At 38.9% G+C, this 25018-nt stretch overlaps 3 protein-coding genes across 4 annotated transcripts; all 3 read right to left on the bottom strand.

The window, feature by feature from the left end:
* Nucleotides 1-773: 773 nt before the first annotated feature.
* LOC126786547 (cationic amino acid transporter 1) lies at nt 774-4117 on the bottom strand. Its single transcript, XM_050512393.1, has 2 exons — nt 3533-4117; nt 774-2325 (listed from the first exon to the last, which is right to left on the bottom strand). The coding sequence occupies exons 1-2, from the start codon at nt 3957-3959 to the stop codon at nt 917-919; spliced, it is 1836 nt and encodes a 611-aa protein (XP_050368350.1). The 5' UTR covers nt 3960-4117; the 3' UTR covers nt 774-916.
* Nucleotides 4118-8392: 4275 nt separating this feature from the next.
* Nucleotides 8393-17257, bottom strand: LOC126786779 (cation-chloride cotransporter 1). 2 transcript variants are annotated; one of them, XM_050512699.1, is made up of 13 exons: nt 16854-17257; nt 15783-15932; nt 15561-15639; nt 14999-15090; nt 13869-13983; nt 13520-13620; nt 13280-13341; nt 12973-13185; nt 12219-12333; nt 11274-11468; nt 10363-10763; nt 9897-10058; nt 8393-9704 (listed from the first exon to the last, which is right to left on the bottom strand). In XM_050512699.1, the coding sequence occupies exons 1-13, from the start codon at nt 17027-17029 to the stop codon at nt 8614-8616; spliced, it is 2952 nt and encodes a 983-aa protein (XP_050368656.1). In that variant the 5' UTR covers nt 17030-17257; the 3' UTR covers nt 8393-8613. The 2 variants fall into 2 exon arrangements, with proteins under 2 accessions (XP_050368656.1, XP_050368657.1); XM_050512700.1 differs by having other exon boundaries at nt 16860-17257.
* Nucleotides 17258-18382: 1125 nt separating this feature from the next.
* LOC126785955 (BTB/POZ domain-containing protein At1g30440) lies at nt 18383-22285 on the bottom strand. The gene is made up of 4 exons (XM_050511640.1): nt 21585-22285; nt 20757-20826; nt 19329-20555; nt 18383-19126 (listed from the first exon to the last, which is right to left on the bottom strand). The coding sequence occupies exons 1-4, from the start codon at nt 21641-21643 to the stop codon at nt 18566-18568; spliced, it is 1917 nt and encodes a 638-aa protein (XP_050367597.1). The 5' UTR covers nt 21644-22285; the 3' UTR covers nt 18383-18565.
* Nucleotides 22286-25018: the final 2733 nt, after the last annotated feature.

Here is a 25018-nt window from a genome sequence, read left to right as displayed (position 1 = left end):
AAATCCTCTGATAAAGTGGAAGGTGCTAGAGAAGAAAAACTAGAATAATTTTGAATTAGATGGAGAGGAATCAGACGCCTAACTTTGGCAAATTGCCTGATAGCAGATGAGGAATTGAGGGATGTAACTTCCAAATTAACTTCCGTTGTTGGAGGACCTTTGACAATTCACCACGGCCGGGCTCACTATCGCGAAGTACACTGGAAGTGATTGGGAAGTCCTGCCCTCTACTGAAATCGGTGAAATGGAACAGAAAGTATCAAATCTCATACTAAAAGTCTGGATGATGACTGTGCAAAGGCTATATATAGCAGCTGGATTGATGAATGGTTTACAGCATGTCTGGCCTCCAGGGATTCATCTCTCCAATGATGCCTTGGAAGAGATTCTTGCTGATTATAGTCCTCGCCTAGAGTCACTTGATCTGAGTAAATTTTCCATTTTGGATGGACGTCACGACATCTTGAGGGAAGATCCGAAAACAAAATTGATTGATCTGTACCAACGCTATAGAAAAAATACGGCCTCCTCCTACTGATCTGTACCACAGCTATGTTGATTAAGTTCATTCAAGTACTAAATACCGCTTGTATTTTACTTGACACACAGTTATCTACTTGAGTTTTTATGTTGGACTTGGATCCTACGATGAGATATATGCTCAAACCAAACGACTGAAGAATAAGAAAGCCTTGTTTTGAAATGGTCAAGTGCAATAGTCCTGTGATGAAAATTTACGTGACAAATCTTCCTAGCTAGAAAAAGATGGAAGACGTACTCAAGAGTCAAGACTAGAAGGCGGGACTAGAAAACTTTATTTATGAACAAATGCTTCTAATTAATTATCAAAGTAGAAAATGTTACACGCCAACTTCTTCACACGCTGAACACTTAAACCTTAATTTATAAATCTTAACTAGCTAGCAGGTTCTGTAGAGGCCTTGCTATAGGCACCATCCAAACCAGAGTCCTTCGTTCCTTCAACCTTCGTCTCATATTTCCCACCCTCGAGCTTGTTAGCTACAGAGTCCTTTGCTGTGTCATATGAAGCATGCAACCCAAAGAAAATGTAGTAAACCAAGATGATCACGGTCCACACTGCAAACCTAATAAAAGAAGGACCATCAATTGACCCAAGCAAGAAAATGTTGATGCCAATTGAAAGTGAAGGCAACCATGGAACCAATGGCACTCCCCAAAGCTTTGGACTCCTTGCTTGCGGAACAAGAAACCAAATCCCCGATGTCCCCAAGAACCAAATAGGAGCCGTCACGCAATACCCTAGCCAACCATCGCTAGTACCCCAGTAAGCAGAAGTGCCAATTGAAGCCGCGAGTATCAGAACAATGCACAGTATGAGCTTATTCCTGTCTGTATCTGTGGTCACACCAGTAACATAGTAGCGGCGCACAAGGAGAGCAATGGCTACGAGGCTGAAGATGAATAGAGTAGAAATGGAGAGAAGGGAAGCAAGAATGTCGAGGCTGGTGAAGAAGGCGATTACAGCTGTGGCTGCGAGCATGACAATTGTGGCATGGACTGGAGTACCTGTCTTTGCATCAACTTGAGCAAACCATGGGGGCAACATGTGGGTTCGGGCAATGTGGGTTAAATACCGGGCCTGACCAACTGCCCCGACTAGTAAAACACTAGTCATGCCTTTGAGAGCTCCGGCTGCAACTACATACTTTGCCCAACCCATACCAACTGTCTCAAACGCTTTTGAAAATGGTGCTTGCTCATCGATCAACTGGATTGGCACCATAAGGCAGAGCGTCACCGCAAGCAAGCAATAAACGATTGTAGTGATCACCATGGATCCAACCAGCCCTATTGGGATATCACGGGCAGGATTCTTGGTCTCTTCAGCCATGGTTGAAACGGCGTCAAATCCAATGTATGCAAAGAACAGAACTGCCGAGGATGTGAAGATGCCGCGAGCTTCATTTGGCGCAAAGGGCGTATAGTTCTTAGTGTCTGCTTTGGTGAGACCTGCTATGATAATGAAGAGAATGACAATGACGTGGACTATGGAAGCAATGTAGTTAAGGCGCGAGGATCCCTTTGTGCTCATGACGGCGAGTATGCAGATAACGATGATGACCCCAATGGCAATGGGATCGAGGTACTTGTAATCCTCCGACCAGTCATGGACTGTGATTCGGAAAGCATTTGTATCATCCCTGTTGCATAGGGTGGTGAAGTAGGAGGTCCATGAACGCGCAACAGCCGCACCTCCTATGACATATTCGAGGAGGATGTTGCCTGCTGCAATGTAGGCCACGAAGTCTCCAAGCTCCACTCTTAGGTACGCAAATGACCCCCCTGTGAAATTAACCAGATCAATATATGATCATTAACGAGAAATACTGTGTATGAATCCAGAGCAGATCGACCTGGCTGTAAGTAACATGATCACTTGATCATAAAGTCAGAGATTCAGAACCATATATCATTTATGAATATATATATATATATATATCATTGTATGGATGACTGATAGACTTTCTTTATTGCCTAATAGGCTAATATTCAACGTACGATATTGTATATTGTATAAGGTGGGTAAGGAGGGTAGCTATAGGGATCCATACGTCCTCAAGATGAGGATATATATGTGCAGGGCTGCAGGCCTGACGCTATTGACTTGTATAAGTAAACAAGAAGTCAGGAAACAAAGAATCAACAAAATTAATGAACAAATCCACAAGTCGTCTATCAAACCAAGTGTCATTAATTTGTAACGTAATGAGCTCTCCTTATAATTCCGGTCGCAGTCGGGTGTCTTCTTATAGATAAAAGTCCACCGGAATAGATGGGGGACGTAATAAAAGAGGCCATGCCTTAGACTTTTCGATCATGAGTTCATGACTATAAGAAATTATTTAGAATATTCATAGAGATTCCACAACAGATAAGCAATTGATGTGTATTGCATGATTTGCATCTTCATATTACTCTATTCTGTGGTCAAAGTAGAATTGAATTTGGGAATTATAATTCTTTTAAAAAATATATATTTGATTAGTGCATCTTCCTGAACATCATGCATTTCTAATCTATATACTTCATGAAGATTCTGCAAAATTAGCGCAGCTGATGTTGGATCTTTACCTAAATTATTCCCTAAACTTTTCAATGTTTTCATGAATCTTCCTTACATATGATATCATATCAGCATTCAGCAGTAATCATAACTCTACTTGACCAAATTCTAACGTTCCCCTTTTGAATAAAACGTTCACAGTTGTTTAAAGCCGCTGGAAATTTTAAAAACTAGTGATCATAAGACAAAGTAATTCATGAAGATATATTTATCTCAAGAGAGAGAAAAGAACGTCGAGGTTCAATTTTCTAATTCCTGCTGTCAAAATCAAATATTAACATCTAAGATGCCGATGCCGTATCTACATGCACATAGTCATTACATAACTCGAATCAAGACGAAAATATGCAGACAAAATCTAATAATTTATGGAAAACAAAAAATGCAAATAAATAAATTAATAGATGCATAGTGTCAGATACATACCGGCAACGGGAATCTCGACGGCGAACTCGGTGTAGCAGAAAACCGAGAGCAAGGCGGAGAGGCCAGAGACGGCGTACGACATGACGACGGCGGGACCTGCGTGATTCTTGGCCTCGAGTCCAGTAAGGACGAATATTCCGGCGCCGATGACGGCACCGATCCCGAACCAGATGAGGTCCCACCAGTTGAGCGTCTTCTTCATCTCGTTCTGGCTCCGCGCCTTCATCTCCACTATCTCTGTGCTGTCCGCCGACCTCGTCAGGAACCGGTCCTTGAACCTCGCCGGAGTCGCCTTCAGCGCATTGACGTAATTGCCCCAGCTCTCGAACGACTCCTCGGGGAGAAAATCCTCCTTACTGCACGTGCACCCCCGCCTCCTCAGCCAATATCCGCCGCCGACGGCTGGTTCAGCTCCGCTTGCCCCCATACTGTAAAGTTGTAACTTGAAATCTTCAGATTCCGATTCAACTTCACAATATCGAGACCGAATACTTGGTGAGTCAAGAAGAGAAGGACTTCAGCACTGCATTAAAGTGTTGAAGATGGTTATTTTCCGGTGTGTTTCCGGCGGGGGTCAGAGAGAGAGGGGTGGTTGGCGCGGGAAAACTCTTACACTACAGAGGAGTCATATATAGAGCCATAGAGGGAGAATTGGGCACACTTCGTTGACCCTCTATATTCTCCAAAGTCCAAACCAGTCACAAGTCGACGATCGATGCTCTCGGACCGTTGGATTAAACTTTGGGTCCCATGACATCAACGGGCGATCGGTGTTACCTGGCAACAGCTACATTCTTCACTAATTATTCACTAATTATGGCCTACTAAATATCTTATTCTAGGTTTTACCCTTAAAATACTGTAATGATTCAGAGGACACATAAATAATGTATCTCTACTGTGTTTCGGGTGCGATACGACTATACGAGCACGGTTCCAACAATTAGCTAACACTCCTACATGCGATTTGTACATGTGATTGACCGCTTAGTTAACTATATACTTGACCGGATTCTTTGAATTTAAGTATCTACATTTATTATTTTCTAAACTTAACTATTTGAGATGATTCTGGTCCTAAGCATCCTATTTTGGTAAAGAAAAGTAATTAGGACAGTTGGGACAGTGATTTGTGAAAATTCCTTCTTTTATTGAATAAGGGTGAGGACACATTACAGAGTGTGAGCTTGAAGCCATACGCTGGGGTATGATACAATGTGGACAGGAGCTAAGTAGTTTAACCCAAGGTCGGAATCCGACGGGCTCCGAATAGACGGTGTCGACGTTTGGCTCTTTTTTTGTGGGTTTGAAAGTGTACGTCGTGGTTTAGTCTATCCAATAACAGCTGATTAGCTCAAGGAAAAGACAAGATAGATACTGAGTACGGCAAATTGGACGTATGTAGTTGTCTTTCTTCTCAAAAATGTTCGATTTGTTCATATAATTTGTTTGCATCAGCAAATTAAAGATGGTCCACTGATCAGATTTGACTAAGTTAACATGGATGTATCTGTAGGGACGGATCCATGATTTATTAACATAGTATGTTAAGTTTGGGCAAAACCCAATATTTTTTTTAAAAGACTTCATATCAGAGTAGTGATAATTTCAACATATAAATGATAGATTACCCATATTGGAACAAGATAGAAGACTGAGATTCAAGTGAAATAAATTATTATATATATTTTGTGTTGATAGATAAACCTAGACAAACATAATAAATGAACCCAAAAAAATAAAGCAAAGAAAACCAGAAAAACATAGCAAAAAAACACAGTAGATAACTCAATTTGTCCTCGACAACCATAATTGATATATACTCAATTTTTTAACTCCCAAAAACTGAGGTGGCTACAACAAACCCTAGCCCACCGTTAGATCTGTGTTTGTGTCTGTGGATCTGCATGGGTGTGAAATGATGAAATTTATAAGGTAGACACTTAAAGAATATTAGATCAAATCATTATAGTATTGGTTGATCACTTCATCCAATTTGTTATGTTGTGTATTTGTACTAAATACAAGTCTCTTTCGCACCTAGTGTAGCTATGTGCGGTGCAAGTCGCTAGATTTTTTGTTTTGTTTAATAGACCTGCAAGATTGTTGTTAGATTAGATCATTAGAGCAATACAACCCATCAGCTCTATCGTATTGAAAGAGAATGCGACTTCAAATTGATTTAAGGGAATACAAAAATATACGGACATATCAGCCTATCAGGTATGAAACTACACTACTTGCGCCAATAATGGTGTTTTCAACTGTTCTCTTTATTATTCGTCTACGAAATTCTAGCTGGATACTCGAGAGCCAAGAGGATGATAGAACCTATACTAAAATTCCGGCATGGATAGACAGAATGAAGAAGAAGAAGAAGAAGAAGAAGAACTCTCTTGAAATGTGAAAGCATGTAAAGGGGGGTGTGTAGTAAGTGTGAAGCTACACTCAAGCAGGCTGAGAATTCAGAATAATAATATTGCAAGTAGGAATATAATAATGCATGGTCCTGATTAGAGGCGCTGACTCCAATTGCCCAAATATTGTGAATTTGTGACAAAGAATTCTAAAGAAGATCATCATCTTCATCCACTGTTTGTGTTCCTTTTCTTATAAATTGGTTTTGAACCTTTGGTTGTTGACGATGATAAGTTGCTTGGCTAGCTAGAGCATTGACTTTGACCTTAACGTGAACCTGGTTTCAGAAACTTGGACCGGAATATTCAAGCCGCTAAAAAGCCATGAATGTCTAAGGGTGTGGATTAAGAAGGTTTGATAGGCTGAATACCTGTGTGGAGTAGAATGAAAAGTCAAAGAGGTCGATCCTAACTAATTCAACCATAGCAAAAACGTGATTAGCATATTGAAGAAAGACACGGATCCACTAAATCACTTCAGAAATGATCTCAGTGTTTCAACTTTCAACTTTGATTAGCTCAGGCCATTAGATTGTTACCAAGATTTTACGTACATACTTCGAATTCACACGATAGATTATGCAATATTATAAATCAAAATTCCGCAAAAAGAAGAAAGTAGAAAATAATACCCCCAAAATTTGGAGATCGATTATGTTGTTCATATATTATGGATCGAACTTCTACTTGTCCATGCCGTGAAAGACTGCTAGTCGGTTTTACAAGTTGCAGCGAATAAGTCAAGTTAGGGTTTATGATCGAGGCCTAACCCCCATCAACTCCAATATAAAATCTGGGGCACATTAATGAACCCATTACTCCAACTCGATCTCCAAGCAATTGTGGAAGATCGACTTTGTGAGCAGCAGCTGGTTGACGAGCCGGCAAAATGGCTACGTACTGCATTGTCATTGTGTAGTGACTTCAGAATTGATCGATCAGCTGTCAATGCCTGTCTTCCAGGCTTGCAGCTAGCTAGAGCAGCCGTGCAGGCTTATACTATATATGCAGATGTTACCACTCATATATAATATGGAGAGACATCTGGCTTTGATTAGAACTAAGAGTAGGTATAGTTGAGATCTCACTCGCGATGGCATCCAACCAACCTCTTGTACGTACCCCTTTAATTTGTAACATCTTCCTTCAAAATCACATAATGATAACAACAAATCAGCAATAATGCTCACACAGAGTCAAGAATGCACCATACGTATGTTTTGGTTTGCAGTCTTGTATTTTTACATCTACTGACTACGCATATGTAGCTCACTACTTCCCTTAGTCAATCACTAACCTAGAGAATACGATTTTGAGGATTTCGGTGCTCTAAGTAGAATATAACCTTCAATTCATAAGATAAGTGACAATGTTTAGGGCAAGACTTAGACCGTAAGCTTAGGCGTCACCGTCCATTAATACAACCAACTAAATCTCATAAAACCGACGCAAGCTTTATACTCAACTAACATAATTCTATCCCCTAGGACTATTTACGTCATTTACATATTAGCTGTCACAAACGCAATTGCGGTAAGAATAGACGTAGGTCTCACCTCCTTGTTAGGAATTAATGCATGAGTATGCTCAGTCCTTATGGATTCATAGGTGTTGTTGGATTGACCTGGGAGCTATCAAGAAGAATCAAAAGCACCGCAGAGATCGTGGAGATAAATGAAATGACAGAGACATATTTGACGACATCAACTAGTCCTCAACAAGATAGTTCTTATTGGAAAGTCTCTCATATAATAATATCCCGAATAAAGATCGTCGCAGGGCAGTTCGCCAGTTGTTCCAGGCTCTTGACGTGACTGTGGTTCCTGATCTGCCGATTCGATTGACGATAAGGAGCATCACGTTCCGTATGAAGGATCCAATTCAAGGCTTGGAAACATGTCCAATTTGTTTGGAGGATTATGATTATCTGTGTTGTGTTTTCAAGTTGCCCTGCTCACACTATTTTCATAGTGTGTTTGCACTGTGGCTGCGCACCCAACCCGTGTGCCATTTGTGCCGATTGGCATTTGGCAACGCCGACTGCAACCCTCAACCAAACCTCCTCTTAAGGTACTGTTTTAGTTTGCTAGCTAGTTTCTGCCTAAATCCCCTTAATTGTTTCAATTTGTGTTGCATCTTCCTTCAAAATTGGATAAGTATAACAACAAGTCAACAATAATGATGAACATTAAAAAATTGGCCAAGAAAATCATGTTCAACCACCATACCATGTTTTGGTTTGCACTTTAGTCAATCACTAACCAAGGGGGCAAGTGAGTACCTAGATTTTGGGAAATTCCGGGCTCAAGTAGAACAACCTCAATATCTTTTAGGTAACAAAATTGATAAACACTATCACAATGTTAATAATGTGTCAAGTGTTCAGTATATTCATCAGTGACTTCTTTTTTTTGGTACAAATAATCAACAGTGACTTTGATATGCATAAAAAGCTTTTACCTGAAAATTTAACATCCCCTAAAAGGGATATATGTCAAAATTTCTATGTAAACAAGTCAGAGGAGAACCAGCAAAACACCGCTCTAGAAAGAACAACGGTAAAAGAATGAATGTAACATATAAACTACAAAGATTAAAAAAAGGAAGGATATGAACAATAACTGACTCTGGCAATTTGCGATCCCACGTTGCAGTCCTCTGAAACTATGTGAATAGAGTTACAACATCTTTACGGTATCCTCTCACAATCAGCAGTCTAGGCACGTTCTCCACCAACAAGTCCATGTATTCCATGTAGAAGTATGCTGGGTGGTTGACTGGAGGAGGAGGTAAGCTAACAAGCACAACTGCAGCCATTCTCGAGTATCTGAGTATTGTCGAATTCAACTTTAGAGTAGTGTAAAGAAACTTCTCCACCTGCTGCTCATTCACAACAACCTGTTTCCCATCCGCCATAAGCGGGGTTCCTTGTTTGTTAGCGGTTGATTTCATCTCATCCAAGTAATCAGCTATCCGCTTTTGAGCAGCATTATACGCCTCCACAGATTCATCTTGAGGAGCCTCACTGTCTGCTTGCATATCCCACGATTTCATTGTTACTACAATCACTTCTGCATGCATCCGAAGATCATAAAGAAACTTCTTCACATCAGCCTTGAGCCCCTCTGCATCAGTATCCTCCTCGGCAATGCAGAATACTTGAATTTTACAACTTTCAAAGCTTTCCTTAGTGAGGAGGAGTTGAGAGAGTAGAAGCATGAGCCCTCCATCTCTTACAATCCAATAAAGATCAATAGTACCGTACTGCCTCTGAAACTCATTGGGCCATTCATCAAGTCCCTTGACAATAACTACTGCCTTGTTTGCAACTATGCAATCCTTTATTATTTCAACAAAGGTGTTTGGAATTTCTATTAAGTTTTCACGACGCCATATTTCAGGATACCGCATCACCACGATGTTTGGCTTGAGATTGCCAAGACCCATTGTCTGGACAATGCCACGGAAACCTTCAGCCATGCTGGGGGCGACAACAATCTCAGCTACACCTTCACAGTGCTTGTACTCAATATAAGCATCAAGCTGCTTGCAGGCAGCCTTGGCATCTTCAACACGTTCCGGGTAATCACCGTCTAGGATAGACACAAAAATAGACATTCCCCTGCCCTTTTTCTTCATGCAGTTGGCAAAGTCGGCAAGTTTAGGATGGCAGGGTACATTCTCTGGCAGCTTCCCCCAAGGCCGGCAGAATATCAGTGGGATGGGATACCAATTTTTTGGGTGCACTTGGTTTGCTGCAAGTAAAGTGAGAAGTTAAGCATGCAAATGGGGTAAAGAGATGCATGCATGCAGAGGCCAAGTACATGCAAGCCTACTGAATTCATAGGTAGTACAGTATACAATTTCATAATTCAAAATCAATAAAAATTACAAAATAAATCAGAGGCCAACTTATTAGGTACTGTAACTTATAAATGTGTACGAACCTCCAAGCGATCGAAGACTTCGGAGAGCTAGCTGAAAATATGCGCTCTTGAAACCATCACCCCAGTCCCCAGCCTTTCCTTTGATGCTCACATAATAATATATAAGGCTTGCAAGGGCTAGGGACACTATAGTGAATGCCCAAGAGATCAAGAACATGATCACTGCAGCAAAATACACACCATATAAATATAATCTACATAGCAAATCAAGTTTGAATTGCTTATACATACTTGGATAAAACAAGAACCACACTATGACAATAGGAGTCATCATTTAATCCACCCTTAACAGTGATAACATCCGCTAATACTAAGCATAGTCGGTATCTGGTCACACATATTGCATAGAATCATATACACCTTCAATACTGGCAATCCTGCGGACTTGGCTTTTCTTTGATAAAATTCGAAGGAAAAGGCAGGGTATTAAAAACAAAGTACATAAAAAGTCATAATAAAGGCATACCTATACATAGTGTAGCTCCAAGAAGAGAGAGGCTCCAATGGTGGAATTTCCACCTAGGACGCCAGCTGGGAGCATCTAGAAGATCCAGAAGGAAGCAAGATAGGTTCACACCAGCATAACACAGAAGGAAAAACATAGTTATAGTTGGTGTGATAAGATCCAGGTTCCCAATAATAACACACGAAATACAAAGAAATGCGGTAAATAAGGTTGCAAAGTGAGGTTCGCTCCCATCTGCAACCTTGAAGTATTTAAGAACAGGTAAGATATCATCATTGGCTATCGCTGCAAGCAGACGGGGAGCGCCAGTCAGGCTTTGAAGAGCAGCACCTAAGGTTGAAAGAATTATTCCTACGTAAATGAATGCTGGTAAAGGCCAAGATATAGTAGCTGAAAGTAGCCTGCAACAGAAACCTCGGTTTCAGCAATAAAACAATTGTCATGGTACATACACCCCCTTAACACAGTTAGTACTTCTATATTTGATATTTCCATCCCTTCAACCTCGTTTACTCAAATACTCCCATCTTTCTTAACCACATATAGTGCCCAGCTACTAAACCATGTCATCAGTACTTTGTTCGTATTTTGTACTATGAATTCCTCTAATTTTTTTTTATGTTACTTTGTAGATCATTATTTGTACTTTGGATTCTGAATTTATTTTTAATATTAAAAAAATCACATAATTTCTCTTGTATTGTCACAGCCATTTCTCTTCTTCTATGCCCATAAATTCCTTAAAATCAGCATTTTTACATTTAAAGTTGACAAAAATCAGAGTTTTCAGCAGTACCACCTCAGGTCTTTGTTTGGTTTTAATACTATTCTGACTTTGTTTTTAATGTATTCACATCCCATAAGATCAGAGAAAGTGGTGAATGGAAAAGAACTGAGAAAAATCTGCCAACCTGTCAGACAGAAGCAGATGTCGGGTGGCAAGGGCTCCAAATAATAACACAGAGATCAAATACATAAAAGTAGTTGCAAGAGTTGCCGCCAATGTTCCAATAGGAATTGACCGCTGAGTGTCTTTCAGTGAGGCTGATCGATTTGATCCTGCCATAATTCCCGTTACGGCAGGGAAAAAGAGACCAACCATTGCACTGGAAACAAACGGAAGGATATAGTTTAGAACCATTTAAATATATTCTCACCATCAAATGCCAATACATTCAAAATGTCATCATGTGTAGCTTCATTTCACAAATTTAGGTTTCTCCAACTCCTAAGAATCAGAGAAATAAATAAAAAATACAGAAATGTGCATACATTTTCTCAGCACAACAAAAATCTATATGATTTTATAAGTAAACTACTAATTTTTCTTTTCTTATCTTAAAAGAAAAAAATTCCACTCATGAAAAGAAGAAAAATGCAAAGCCACAACCAGAAAACATGATCAATGATCTCTCCATGAACTATAGGAAAAATAAAATTCATAAAAAAACAAAAGTCCACTGTAGATAGCAGGTCAGATATACAATATCAAAATGAAACGGTGTAATCCCTAAAATAAAGAGGAAGTCAAGAATTGATGCATGTATATATCTAAAGAAAAAGAGATAGATAGGGGAGGGACGCACAGAGGCAACTTGACAAAGACCGAAACCATGCCTCGCATAAAATGTTTTTCTTCTAAAGAACAATCAACAGAAGTTGGTCAGAGCCTACATTCTTGACCCGGAATTATCATCAGATAGTAAATCTGAATCTTTTGTAGTGCTCAAACAGAAAAAGGCATTACCAAAATAAAATTGATGATCAATCAAATCAGTGATTGAACTACAGTTCCACTCAAAAATTGAATCACGCAACAAACTATCAAAGTTTGCCGTAATGATACCATGACTTACTTGAAGTTCCAGGGGACGCTTCCGTTAGAATCAGGAATCCCAGCGTTATTAGTCTTCTGATAATCCGCTTTCCAGTTATTTATAAATGTAGCCGAACTGAGGCCCGTGACTCCAGCTGCATTATATTGTAAGTTTAAAAGTAATTAAATCCAGGCCAGACAACCAAAACCAATTTGTAGTAATAAAAACATTTGACTGGACGTAAGTTTTACAAAAGTCAAGTTGCTCAAATGTGAAAGGTGACGATTACAATCTGGTAATCTAAACTCTAAAAAGTCATTGAGTAGTCAAGAATCTGCAACAGATGAAGCCTTTGACCACTAAAAAGCACAGTGAAATGATACAAGAGTTTCCAACCAATCAAAGTAACAGCATTTAAAGATTTTCTTTATGCATCATATGAGTTTGGTTGCAATTCTCGTCCATATCACTTGTATTTTCTTCCAACATCATTGCTTCATTGTTTTATTCCAGAGAGTAATTGTTAAAACAAACAGCAACAGTATTATTAGGGTAGTTATAAAGAATGTTATTTACTTGGAAACATGAGAAGTACATAGGTGAAATAGTTCTCTCAGCTTCAGATAGAGCACAACAGTAATCTGGCACAACAATCTGACCGCACCACAACCCATTAGGCACAACACAAGTGTGTTGCAAATACAGTATGCATTGATACAACAATACTTATTTGCATGTAGCACTATCCCATAATGCCTGTGTGTGCGAACAACAACATCGTTTCTATACTCACCTGTTGGGTGATCCTTCCTTGCCACACCAATCCCAATATAGATAGAGAGCATCGACAATAAAACAGGTATGAGAAAAGCAGGTGCAACCTTATTGATTATTTTCACTCCCCCAAACACAATAAAGCACAAAAGGATGGTCACAATTATCCCATAGATTTGCAAATCATGCAAATTCAAATTTATGACTCGCACGCCCTCAACCATTTTGGTATCTGTTTTGACAAGATGAAAAAAAATTATAAGATAAATTAATGACCTATATACTGATCAAGCATGAGTTCTTATGTAATATACTAGAAATTGTACCTGTATAAAACCCAGCACCTGGCACAGCTTTCAAGAAAGTTTCCACAGCTCCCAAGACATAACTAAAACAACAAGAATATAAATTCAGGTTCTGTACTCTTAACTGAAAATAAATATATGAATAAAGCAATCAGAGAACAACATTTTCACTTGTCTGAACTCCATCTTCACAGACACCAAGCATACATATGATTATAATTTAAGTCCATGATAACAATGAAGTTGGCAGAAGAAACTCACAGAGAACCAGCAACAGCATTCCCTAGAAAGAAACATAAGCCAATGCTAACTCCAACTTCTGGACCAAGAGCACGACCAATAAGATAGTATGGTCCACCTCCCTACAAAGCAAAGTGAACATATTGAAGACTTCATCATCTCCTTCTGAAAACTTGCAGAGATAATAATTGTTGTAATCCATATATTATTTCTAACATATAGTATCAGAGTATTCAAGTAATTATACCCTCATGAAATTCATAATACAGATAAGTGTGTTAACATGTGGAGCACATTTAGGCAATTCCACGAATATATATATAATTTTTTCCTTGTCTGTGATGTCTTTAAGGTTTTGTGATTAGAGTACCTTCATAGCACCATTGGTAGCAATGGCACTCAATGATATTCCAGTCAGGAAAGTACATGTGCCACATAATGTAACTAACAATAGTGAATCAAATATGCCAGCCATACCAACAATCCTGCAATTTTCATAATCAGAAATATTATTATATGTTGAAAAGGTCACTTGAGATTAATTTTATTAAAAAGGTAATTTTTGTTAAGAAATAAATTAACAGAAAGTTTGATATTTAAAAAATATGGACAGAGTTGGCAGGGGGGGAAGGGGGAGTGTTGGGTGGGCTTAACTACCACGACATGATTTTGATTTTTAATTTTTTTAACAAATGAACTAATTTCATAAGAAAAGATGTTAAATTTTAGCATCCTTTCTTATTATATTGTCATGCAAAGGGCAATTATCATCTTTGCATAATCATCTCAAGTCCCCTTGGCTTAATATATATATATAGGAGAATTTCAGGTGCGGACGTTCATACCTTACGTAAGGTACGGATTCACCGATTCCGGCGACGGCAGGCCACAACGACGGGGCGGACTACAACAGCCGCACTCCCCACCTCGGGGTGGTCCCGTCTATGCCAGTCAAAGCTCCATCAGCGACCAATGGCGGCCAGAATCGCGAAATCGCCGGAATCTGCCCAGAAACTTGATTTTTGCAGATTCCAGCCGCCGTGGGTCGCCGATGGAGCTCCGGCCGGCACAAACGGGATCGCCGGGAGGTGGGTAGTGCAGCTGTGCTGGTCCGCCGCACCGTTGTGGCCTGCCTTCGCCAGAATCGGGACGCCCGCACCTGAAGAGCCATGTATATATATATATATATTGTGCGCATATTGTACATCGTATAAAATTGAATTTTATATTTTGACACTAAACCTAGCTCACAAGAATATGCAAACAATACAATCTGGAAGTACACTAAAGACAATTGACAAGGCATGAGTTATTCAACAAACCCTCTTGACCATTCAAAAAAAAACAAGTTTGACAGAGGCACTCTTCATACAGGATCATTACTTATAAATCATAGACTAAAAATATGATAATCCATTGCATACAACCTGCAAAAGATTAAAAATACAGAAGAAAACAGTAAACTTATCAAGAAAAGCATGATAAACACAGTAGCATTACCAAGAAAAACGAATGTAGTATATAATTCCCAATATGTTTTGAAGGCATGGGACAAATACACCCATCAATGTACCCGATTTGACGGCAGTAATCTGCATTAATGCACATTGATACAAAAGAACATCAGAATATTAAAACATGCAGTACCAAAATTAGAAAAGTAGAAACACATCAAAGTTTATTTAGATAGCCATCCATGAATTTGTTGCTAATGCAGGATATAATAACTTTTTCTTGTTTTTTATTGGATTTCCAGGAAATTCCACTACTGTAGGCTATGCCTAGTCTTATTCTTGCAGATACCTATAATCTCCATAGTTCTGATTTCCTGTCAGGAAGTGGAGAGCTAGTTACTCCAATTATTGTGGTGACTTACGATATGCCTAGTCTTATTTATTTCAGGACCTATGATATCAATAGTTATGATTTCCCAGTCAGGAAGTGGAGAGCTTTCTACTCCAATAATTGTGGTGACTTACACTACTAAATGCTATCATAAAGTCTGAAAGATCATAAAGTTAATCTCTAAGTGACTAATAGGATGCTCAATGGAATATCAAACCTTTGGTCTACCATGAGTGATACCAATATTTTCGCCATCTCTAGGACTTGACGGTGCTGCAGCTTGTTCATCTGTCATACTGGAGCAGCAAGAATACACATCCATGCCATATTTTGATTAGAGGTCAATTTTGCTGATTAAATAAACCATACTAGAACTTTTGGGGCTTCCACGCTTTAAAGGAGACAGAAAACAACAGTAAAGAGCATTGAAAAATCATACCTCTTAAGGCCGAGAATATTGACAAGAGAATCAAAGCCAAAGAGTTCCAATTTGGATTCTTTCTGGGGGCCATTGGCTTGTAGATGATTAGCAGAAGACCCTTCTTTTATGTGAGACACAAGGGCTTCCTCAGAGTTCACTTTTATTTTCCTGCCACGGTAAATAAACCACTTAGACTTGATAGATACCTTGAGAAGCCATAACCTAGTACTTTACATATGCTACTTGATCTTTTTTTCATTCAATGAATATTTAATCACCAATCAACAGAAATATTCCTTGACTTCTTCTATAAGTCTGCCAAAACTCAAAATGATACTATTGACAAGACAAAGAATCAGAAATGTCTCAATCATTCAAGTCACTTGGCCACCCTAATTCTCATGTGAGTTCATACATGTTAGTACGGGCCAATGAGCCGTGCCTGTTTGTTATTTGGAGCAACTGACAGCATTGAGGTCACAGGTCTGAGTCTCAATGGCGCCATGGGACAGGTTGGGACTAATATATTAAAAAACAGTAACTGATGAAGAAAAAGTAGCACATCATTTCAATTGCTACTTCAAAGAAGCAATAGAAGGCAAAATCAAACAGTAAAACTCCCTAAAACGCACTAGTCATAAGTTCCGCATCCCATTTTTAATGTCTAGTTAAGATGCAGCATACTACCTCTGAAAAGAATATATCATCTACTTCAATATACCCTATAACTCTTATCGTATCGCACAACATCGAAATGAAACATAAGCACACGCATCACTAGCAAAGCCGAATGCATAGGGTAACAAAATCACACAACATGTTCTTATCGCCAAATGTAACGTTTCGAAACCATGCCCTATCTACTTTCTGCACAACTAGAAGCATAAACTTCACTATAACAACTCATAATACATACCGAAACCACATTATACTATAGCCAGACCTAAGTTTCCAGCATAAATTGTATCCAGAATCCACTAATTTCACAAGTTCCGTAATCAGAATAGCTGAGATTACTTATACACTAATTAAACGCATCAAATGAATAGCTAAACACGATTAGAATCCGAAAATCTGAGATGAACATACACATACTTGAGCGAGGACTGATGAGCGGGCTGAGAAGAGGAGGAGGAGGAGGAAGGATCCATGGACGACATCTCAAGCACGGCGCGATCGTCGTCGTCGACCACCGGGCGGTACTTGCGTCCCCTGCGGCCTTGAAACTCGTCGTCTCCACCGGCCTCGACGTCCGCATTGTCCATTTCCGCGGTTCGGATCTAATGGAGAAAACTGGTTGGAGGAAATTGAGATTTAGATCGGCGGCGGCGGAGGAGATCCGGCGGTGAAATGGAGAGAGATTGAGGGAATCAACAATGGCGGTTATGGAGAGAGAGACGTGTTTGAATTGGATTGAAGAAACCTGGAGACGATGAAGAAGAAGAAGAAGCAACGGAGGAAAAGGAGAAGAAAGTGAAAATGGTGGATTTGAGGAGGACGTCAAAATTTTGACAAACATGCCCCCACGCGCCTTTTTATATGCTCCATTCTCTACATTTTGTTGCTCTTTTCTTTTCTTGGTTTATTTTTTACCTTCCTCTGCTTTCTTTTTTACTGTTTTTTTTTAATGTTCAAGGAAAATGGAATTTTTTTTTTACCAGTTTTTTTTTCCTGCACTTTCAGAATTGCTCACGGCTCTGCCCGCTAGGGATTAATCTCATGCCTGAAGTATTACCTTCGGCTGTGAAAATACCTAATGCCCGGTTTCCAGACTGATCTCTCTGTTTCGGTATGCAACGATGTACCACCGTAAAGCATTTGAGGGTTTTCCCCGCTAGATTTACCTTTGAGCCCCACATATGAAATGTCTTGGGAATTGGAAATCAAAGAATTGTTCACGGTTCTAAAGTCTCTGACCAAGGTTATAATCTAATAACCACCATAGGTGGTGGAGCTGGTTAAAGCATAGATGTGAGTCCCTGACCAAGGTTATAATCTAATATATGGTGGTCAAGCTAGTTAGAGTTCGAACTTTGCTGACGGTAACCGTTAAATATCAACAAATTATGAGAAAACATTTCTGACATGATCTTTCGGTACAGATTTGTTTATGAGCCCAGAGAGTTTGATCTCAATAACAAACAAAAAGCTTGTAATCTAATAGTTATTTTTCAAATTTAGGTTGTCTTCTACGTTTTCATGGCGATAACAAAATTGAGGCACAAGAGCATTAAATGTGTATTCTAACATTCCACCACCATTCTATATGTTGATTTTTTCAAGGATCATGTAAGATCGTATAAGTCAGAATTGAGTATCATAAAGATGAATGATTGAGAAACTTGATTATCTTAGTCTTGATATCACCATGTGAAAGAAAAAAGACGTTATGGGTGACTTGCAACGAAAACAATTGAAAAGGGGTCCTAGGATGCATCTGCTCATATATTGGATGAGACAGTCATGAATCTTGACAAGAATCCAAGCAAAAACTATATTCAACCAACTCTAACAAAGATGATAGTTTAAGGCTGAGTAGAAATGGAGACAATAATACACAAATAGATCCAAAGGTTTACAATAGAATGACTGGAAAAAAGAGGGATATGCACAGAAAATGAAGAAGAAATTGCTACAATAACAATAAACCAATTACAGATAGAACTTGTTTTCCAGCTCCACTACATAATAATTAAGATGATAATGATACAGCTAAATAGGTATACCACAAAGAATCAGAAGTGGGATTTGGTCTCTGAGCTGAAATCAAAGAGTTAAAAGGAAGGTAAAAACAGAAGGCTTCATTCATCTTTTACAGAGGCTTTCTTGTGTTTTCCACGCCTCTCCTTTAATTTCTCAGCTTTCTCATTTCCGTCGAGCTGTTTGCTAACTGATCCCTCTTGAGCACTGCACATCTGGGACTTGATCTTGAACCCAAACTTCTTCGATACATTTCCCCATGTGCTAGAACCTTTTACCTTACCTAACTTCTCAATCTCCTGTCTCATGTTAGAACACTCCTTCTCAAGCTCGGATACACGCATCCTCATACTATCCATCCCGACCTTCAAAACCTGATTCTCCCTCACAGTGGTCGCCCACCCTCCACCCTCGTTAGATCCCGAAAAGCCAGAGAAGCCATTTCTTAACTGCCTTGATCCATCAAGATTGTCAGAAACCAGAAAGCAGCCGGCAATTGAAGATCGAAGTTGAAGCTGCTCAAAGAAGAGAACTTGAACAATTATTCTTAATGGTAGCCTCTCATTCTGGGCAGCATGAGTGCAAGCTTCCAAGGAAAGCTTCTGGCAGTCCATCAACCTGCAGAGTTGTTCCCTGTCGGCCTCAGCCAACCATGGGTGTGACTGCAAGTTGAAAACCAGAGATCATTAAGCCATTATCAGTCAATAAGAATGCATTTACACATCTGATTACTTTTCCATTTTTATATAACTGGCATGTCTGGATTTCGTATTGCATAATAAATCAACTTCAGAGGCATAGACTTTTAAAATGAGAATTAAGAATAATGCACGCACAGTTTACCAACTATCATATAAGTATTACCTTTAAATATATATCTATAGCTCGATAGAGACCATCATCCAAGTGTCTAGCATATTCAGGAACAGCAGCAGCCAAAGCTTGAAATTTGGGGAGCTTCAAATTAACATCAGGAGCAACTTCTGCAAGATATCCATCAATGAGTTTGGCAACCATCGTCACTGGTGTCAATGAAGGTGACCCAATCAGCTGGCCATCCTCAATTGAACCTGGTGACGCCCCACCTGCAATCTGTTCCACGGTAAGGAAGTGGTCTAGTATCCGTTGTACACAATCGACATTGTAGAGTGTCTCCATGGAATAAGAGAAGTTCGGCATCAAAAGATCTTCCAGAGTAGCTTGATCAAACTGCATACCAATCCTTTTCTCAAAATTCGAGATGCAGGATGGGTTGGCTCGAAGTATCATGGCTGTCCGAAGTAGACCAAACAGGAATCTGGTTGGGACCAGACCCTTTTGCAATGGAAGTAGCCGATCCACTTCTTCAAGTAAGAGCTTCTGGTCTTCTTCAGATGGCGGGGAGCCCAAAGATGCTGGTGCAAGACGTGTACTAGACTCACTAGTTCCTTGACGCCGACTAAGCCCAGGAAGATACTTTTTAGCATAACAAGTGATTGACCCTGCAATAATCTCTTTCCTGATGCTACGAGATTCCATAACAGAAATCAATCTCTGATATAGTGGCAAGCTTAAGGTCGCCACATCCTCATACCACCAGTCTGAACTCGACTTTTTGGGTCTTGCCCCTGTACTTATCCCATTCCACAGGACACTCCCCCCAGGACTTTGCATGGGGCCTCCATGCTCCTTAACAGGCCACCCAAACAAATTAGGATCAGTAGATGCTTTTGTGGCTAGAGACTCAATGCATCGTTTTGTAATGTTAAGTTCTTCAGCATAAGGGAGAATATCATCACATGTTTGTAGTGCCTTTAGAGAATCTTTCCAATTTCGAAGAACTACATGATTTAGAAAGGTCTCGGTGTGGGTGATCAAATTGCCTTCCCCATACTCTTCCGTCATTTCAAGGTGCTCGGCAGCACAACGGAGGTATACAACATTTGAAGCAGTCAGTTCAAGTTTCACACCATAGCAGAATTTGGCTACCAATTCGAATGTTTTAGCCCCACCAGGAATATCAGGGAGGTTTATATTGCATGCTTCTTCTCCGTCGTCAGATGCTTCTGAAATCAATCTTTCCATGACCCCACTTCTTGAGAGCAAAGGAAACTGCATCAAAGACAATATATGAGTGGACTTGGCAACCAATAAAAAGTTTATCTAAACTACAAGTATAAGATCAGCGCCTATTTATTGATGAACTGTGTTTGAAGTTAAGAAGTTATTCCAATCTATATAACCAGTAACTACAAGTGATAAAGATTTACCTGTCATGAGGTACAACAGAAACACGAAACAAACAAACCTTACCTTATGAAGATGGAATGCCATTTCTCCAACTTCGACAACAACATCACTAGGAAGCCCAGTGGTGCAAAACCTACAATCGCAACAATGCAAGTTATAAAGTCAGTCGACAAATAAGGGAGAATGGTAGCAACTACACTCAAGCAGCAGCAATTAATGTACCTATGAACTCAATAAGATAAATTCCATATCCTTTTTAAGAAATTATAAGAACATATTCTGGTTTTCTATAAATGATCTATGAGCAAGAATAATATTTCCCACTTGCATACAGAGGGGCCAGTTCTTTGTTTTTCTGGTTATCAAATGGCACGTGAAACCTCAATTTTTTTTAGGTTACGCTATATATGAGGACCTATATTTTTGCATCATGGTGCAGCTCTGTCATTATAAAGACAACAGCAAGGAGCCAGATTCATTAAGGTAACAAACTTGACTTGCTCAACCATCCCAATTTACTGGTAGTTCTAAAATCAACCATGGAGCATACACCTCGTTATACAATAGGCATCAACATCATGACATCAAATTCACAACCTGGATATGAGATGCTTCACTAATCACTAGGAATACAGCAATATATGTTTCCGAATTCAAACGTTTACGCCACAACAATTGAAGCAGATTGAAAGTCAATATAATTTAAGCTCAAATTCTTCTACACTAATTCTAACTTAGAAGCTACATAACAAACTCAAGTTTCGTAGACGGAAATGAACCAAAAAAGTCATTAAGGAAATGAAATTACAACAAATATATACAAAGAATCCTAAGCAACATATATGAAACGCAAAAAAAAGATCCAACTACATAAGTCAGGTAGCGACTTACCAGGCCTGTCCTTGTCTATGGAACGCATCACTTTTAGATCCCAGTTTCACGCAAGCCATTGGCTCCCAACCTATCGGTATCCAACTTCAACAACAAAGTTCCAAGGCAGCTAAGCTAATCAGCTACCTTGAATTTAAGCTGAGAACTCAAATTCACACCACTAAATGCCCAAACCAGAGCAGTTGCAGAAACAGAAACCCAGAAACCTATTTGCTTGAAGCCAAAAACCAGCCTGAAGAAAAAGCTGAAGAACCCTTCACCAATGCCTCAGAAAACCAAGTCTTTCTGAGGCTTGAAACCGCAGAACAACAATGCAGCGTTTCTTCACTAACTCCCTCCAAAAAGCTGCAACAACCCACTAAATCTCTGCCAGAACTGAACCGTTACCTGTAGATATAACAGACCAAACTCAGTTCCTCCAGTACCCAGTTCTGAATGTTTGAGAAAACCTCAACAACTCCATTAAAGTACACCCACTTCCAAATAAACCCAAATCTGAAACCCCAAAGCCCTACTAAACTAGTCCAGCCAAAAAAAAACCCCAACCAAAACAAAGAATCCTAATTTACAGAGCAGAAGCTTAGGTCAACCCCTTCCTCTCTGCCCCCAAAATAAAACACCACAAGATGCCACTAATTGTTTTCAGCACAACCCTTTAACCTAACCCAGAAATATCCAAAATTAAAACCCACAACAACATATGAGACACAAGGGACCGAAACCACTGACACCCATTTAAGTAAAAACCTCTCCTTTTATTTTAATTTTCTCAAAAACCACGATATAATCAAATACCCAAAACCCCAACATGGCCATTACTAATGGCAGCAGCCCTCTTCCTCACATTCCAGACCTACCCTCCACAATCATGTAGGTCCTCTAGCTTGAGACACACTCATTGCCATTTTAGAACTTGGCTCTAGAGAAGAAGAATCTTAATGATAAAATACACTAGTACTACAAATTCAATAGTAAAGGCTCAATCTTTTTTGCCACAAATATTAAAATTTTAATCCTTATGCAATAAACTAATTAATAGAGGATTTATGGCGAATTTGGTCTGATGAGTTTTTTATAATCAATTTTAACTGAATTAATTAAATAATTAACTACAGATGAATTTTGAGAATAATTGTGAATATTTTAAGTGTTTGATAAATATTTATATAAAAATGTGATGAGTTTATTAAGACTAAAAATGATATGAAAATAAAAACATATTATATTAGTTTTGGTGTAAATACCAAGTTATTGGTGTCCTTATTTGACATTCCACCAGATCTTTTAAAATTTAAGCTGCGTTTGTCGGAAAATTCTAGTATACATCAATGTATGTTATACATCCCACATCCGACGGTCGATATTGTTTTATGAGTGGGATCAAAAAAATAATATCCGTTGTCAACCGTTTGATGTGATATGTATAGCATACATTGATATATACTAGATTAACCCGCGTTTGCCCACAGAAACACCCAAAGGGCAACTTCCATAATCTGCCTCGGGTATTGTGAGATTAAGGAATAAGCTTATAGATTGTAGATTCACCAAACACCACAACCCACTTAACTTCATAAAAAATCTGATAATCTGTAATATAAGCGGGCCAAACTGCACCTTAGTTAACAATGCATTGAAGCAACATCTATCTGTTACTTCCAGCTAGGCCATGTGAGGAAAGCGTTAGGATTGGATTTGACTTGTTCTTAGAAGAAAAGAATGAGACTTGAATTTTGATGGTAATGTGTGGATTAAGAGAAGGATATGGTCAATTATTTTCTTGATGAAATTATTGTCCCATGCAAGAATCGAGGGGCCGGGCTTCCCTGTATTGATGGATATGTATGCTGCAAAAGGATCCGTTCGGTGCTTTAATGGAAATTGAAGGCATTTGGAATGTTTATTTCTCCCCATTTTTGGAGATCTTGATACTTTGATAGAGTCTTTAGAGTAGTTATAATCCTGTAATCAGAATTTGGCTTATCATTAGGGAAACAAAGCAAACTTGTAAAGTTGGCTACAGCGCTTTGTCATTTTCATGAATCGGTAGTGTTTAGCCTTTCTAGTTCTCAGGGAAATTATGACGAAATTTTTGTGATGTAAGGTGAAGATTGAACGATGTTTAGTTTTTAAAATGTACATAACTATTTTCGTTTTGTAGGCCAAACAAACAAATGGTGAGGTCCATTGCCCATAATGCATGAAACAAGCAGATTAGAAATCATATTTCTTACGAAAATGATGCATTGACACCTATTATTGATTAGGCCTTGTGAATTTGTGATTATCTTTTTCATATGCCCTTGCACAAAGACTGTCAACCTCCATATCAGTCTACCTAATTGATCAAGTTAGGAGAATACCTGCTCAAAAGATATGATATAAAAGTATTTAAAACGTTGAAGATGACTATATACACTTCTAAGTTATAGGGTATATTCGTTTCTTCCGCAGACCAATTATATCGTTCATTTGACTTGCTGCATGGAAATTTTCCAAAGTTGTAAGACCAATTATAAACGTAATCGTCAAGTTTACTATTTGCTCTTGGTTCAAAGTGAAGCTTTATTGGAAAAAATGATATTCTGTATTAAATTTTAGCATTGTCTCTGAGCTGTTCTACAAAGTAGAAATTCAGCATTCTTGCATTGGATGAATCTGGGAAGAGCATGATCAGAGTTCTTTTTTTCTTTTTCTTTTTCTTTTTCTTTTTTTTTAAATATCATGCACCTTGGGAAAATTGCAGTTACAAATTGTTCCCCTAGGGTGTATTTTGGGCCAAAGATGAGCACCTAAAAGAGAGGGCCCAATGGAGAGCAATATGTGAGGGAAAATGGTTACAACGTAAAGCCGTAAACTATCGATCACAAGTTCACAACCTACACTATGAAGATCAGAGGTGGAAAATGCTAAATCACCTTTGTGTTTCATGACTTTCATCACTTTCATGGTTTGACCGTGTTATGATTCGCCCTACTTCATTCATGTTGAGGTTGTAATATATTAACCACACTCGAGATAATTCGATCATTACGTGATATATTCTATCGAATTAGATGTAATTTGACCACAACATGATTCACCTTGATGAGATTCTCTCAAAAAATAACAATCGCTTAGTTGTCTTCTACGTACTCAAAGCGATGCCCTCTGCTGAACAAACCCATTGCTATTCTTGTCCAACAAAATATTTTCCCCAACAAATGGTCTGTTACATGGATTGGCGATATGAGGGCACGTGAAATATGAGACTGCGATCTCGACTGAATTCGAATGTTTTGTACTAATAATTGTTGCAATGAGTTAATAAACAAAAACAAAATGTGGAGAGAGATGATGCTCATTATGCACATATTAATTCGTGTTCTTGGATGTATACTAATTATTTATGCATCATAAAACATTATCCTGTAGCTAATCTTCTTCTCCAAGTT

This window comes from Argentina anserina, chromosome 3 (genome assembly GCF_933775445.1).
Source record: "Argentina anserina chromosome 3, drPotAnse1.1, whole genome shotgun sequence".
NCBI classification, from domain to species: Eukaryota; Viridiplantae; Streptophyta; class Magnoliopsida; order Rosales; family Rosaceae; genus Argentina; species Argentina anserina.
The sequence above is the reverse complement of the archived record's forward strand: the minus strand, read 5'-3'. Positions and strand labels throughout refer to the sequence as shown.

What these genes read in the sequence shown, in the direction of transcription:
- LOC126786547 (XM_050512393.1), bottom strand. Translation starts at nt 3,959, where the DNA reads ATGGGGGCAAGCGGAGCTGAACCAGCCGTCGGCGGCGGATATTGGCTG. An exon ending in CGTCGAGATTCCCGTTGCCG is followed by an intron (nt 2,326 to 3,532) that starts GTATGTATCTGA and finishes TTAATTTCACAG; the next exon opens with GGGGGTCATTTGCGTACCTA.
- LOC126786779 (XM_050512699.1), bottom strand. Translation starts at nt 17,029, where the DNA reads ATGGACAATGCGGACGTCGAGGCCGGTGGAGACGACGAGTTTCAAGGC. An exon ending in CTACCAATGGTGCTATGAAG is followed by an intron (nt 13,621 to 13,868) that starts GTACTCTAATCA and finishes TTTGCTTTGTAG; the next exon opens with GGAGGTGGACCATACTATCT. An exon ending in AAGTCTTCGATCGCTTGGAG is followed by an intron (nt 9,705 to 9,896) that starts GTTCGTACACAT and finishes CTTTACTTGCAG; the next exon opens with CAAACCAAGTGCACCCAAAA.
- LOC126785955 (XM_050511640.1), bottom strand. Translation starts at nt 21,643, where the DNA reads ATGGCTTGCGTGAAACTGGGATCTAAAAGTGATGCGTTCCATAGACAA. An exon ending in CATAGACAAGGACAGGCCTG is followed by an intron (nt 20,827 to 21,584) that starts GTAAGTCGCTAC and finishes TTGCGATTGTAG; the next exon opens with GTTTTGCACCACTGGGCTTC. An exon ending in CTATAGATATATATTTAAAG is followed by an intron (nt 19,127 to 19,328) that starts GTAATACTTATA and finishes TTCAACTTGCAG; the next exon opens with TCACACCCATGGTTGGCTGA.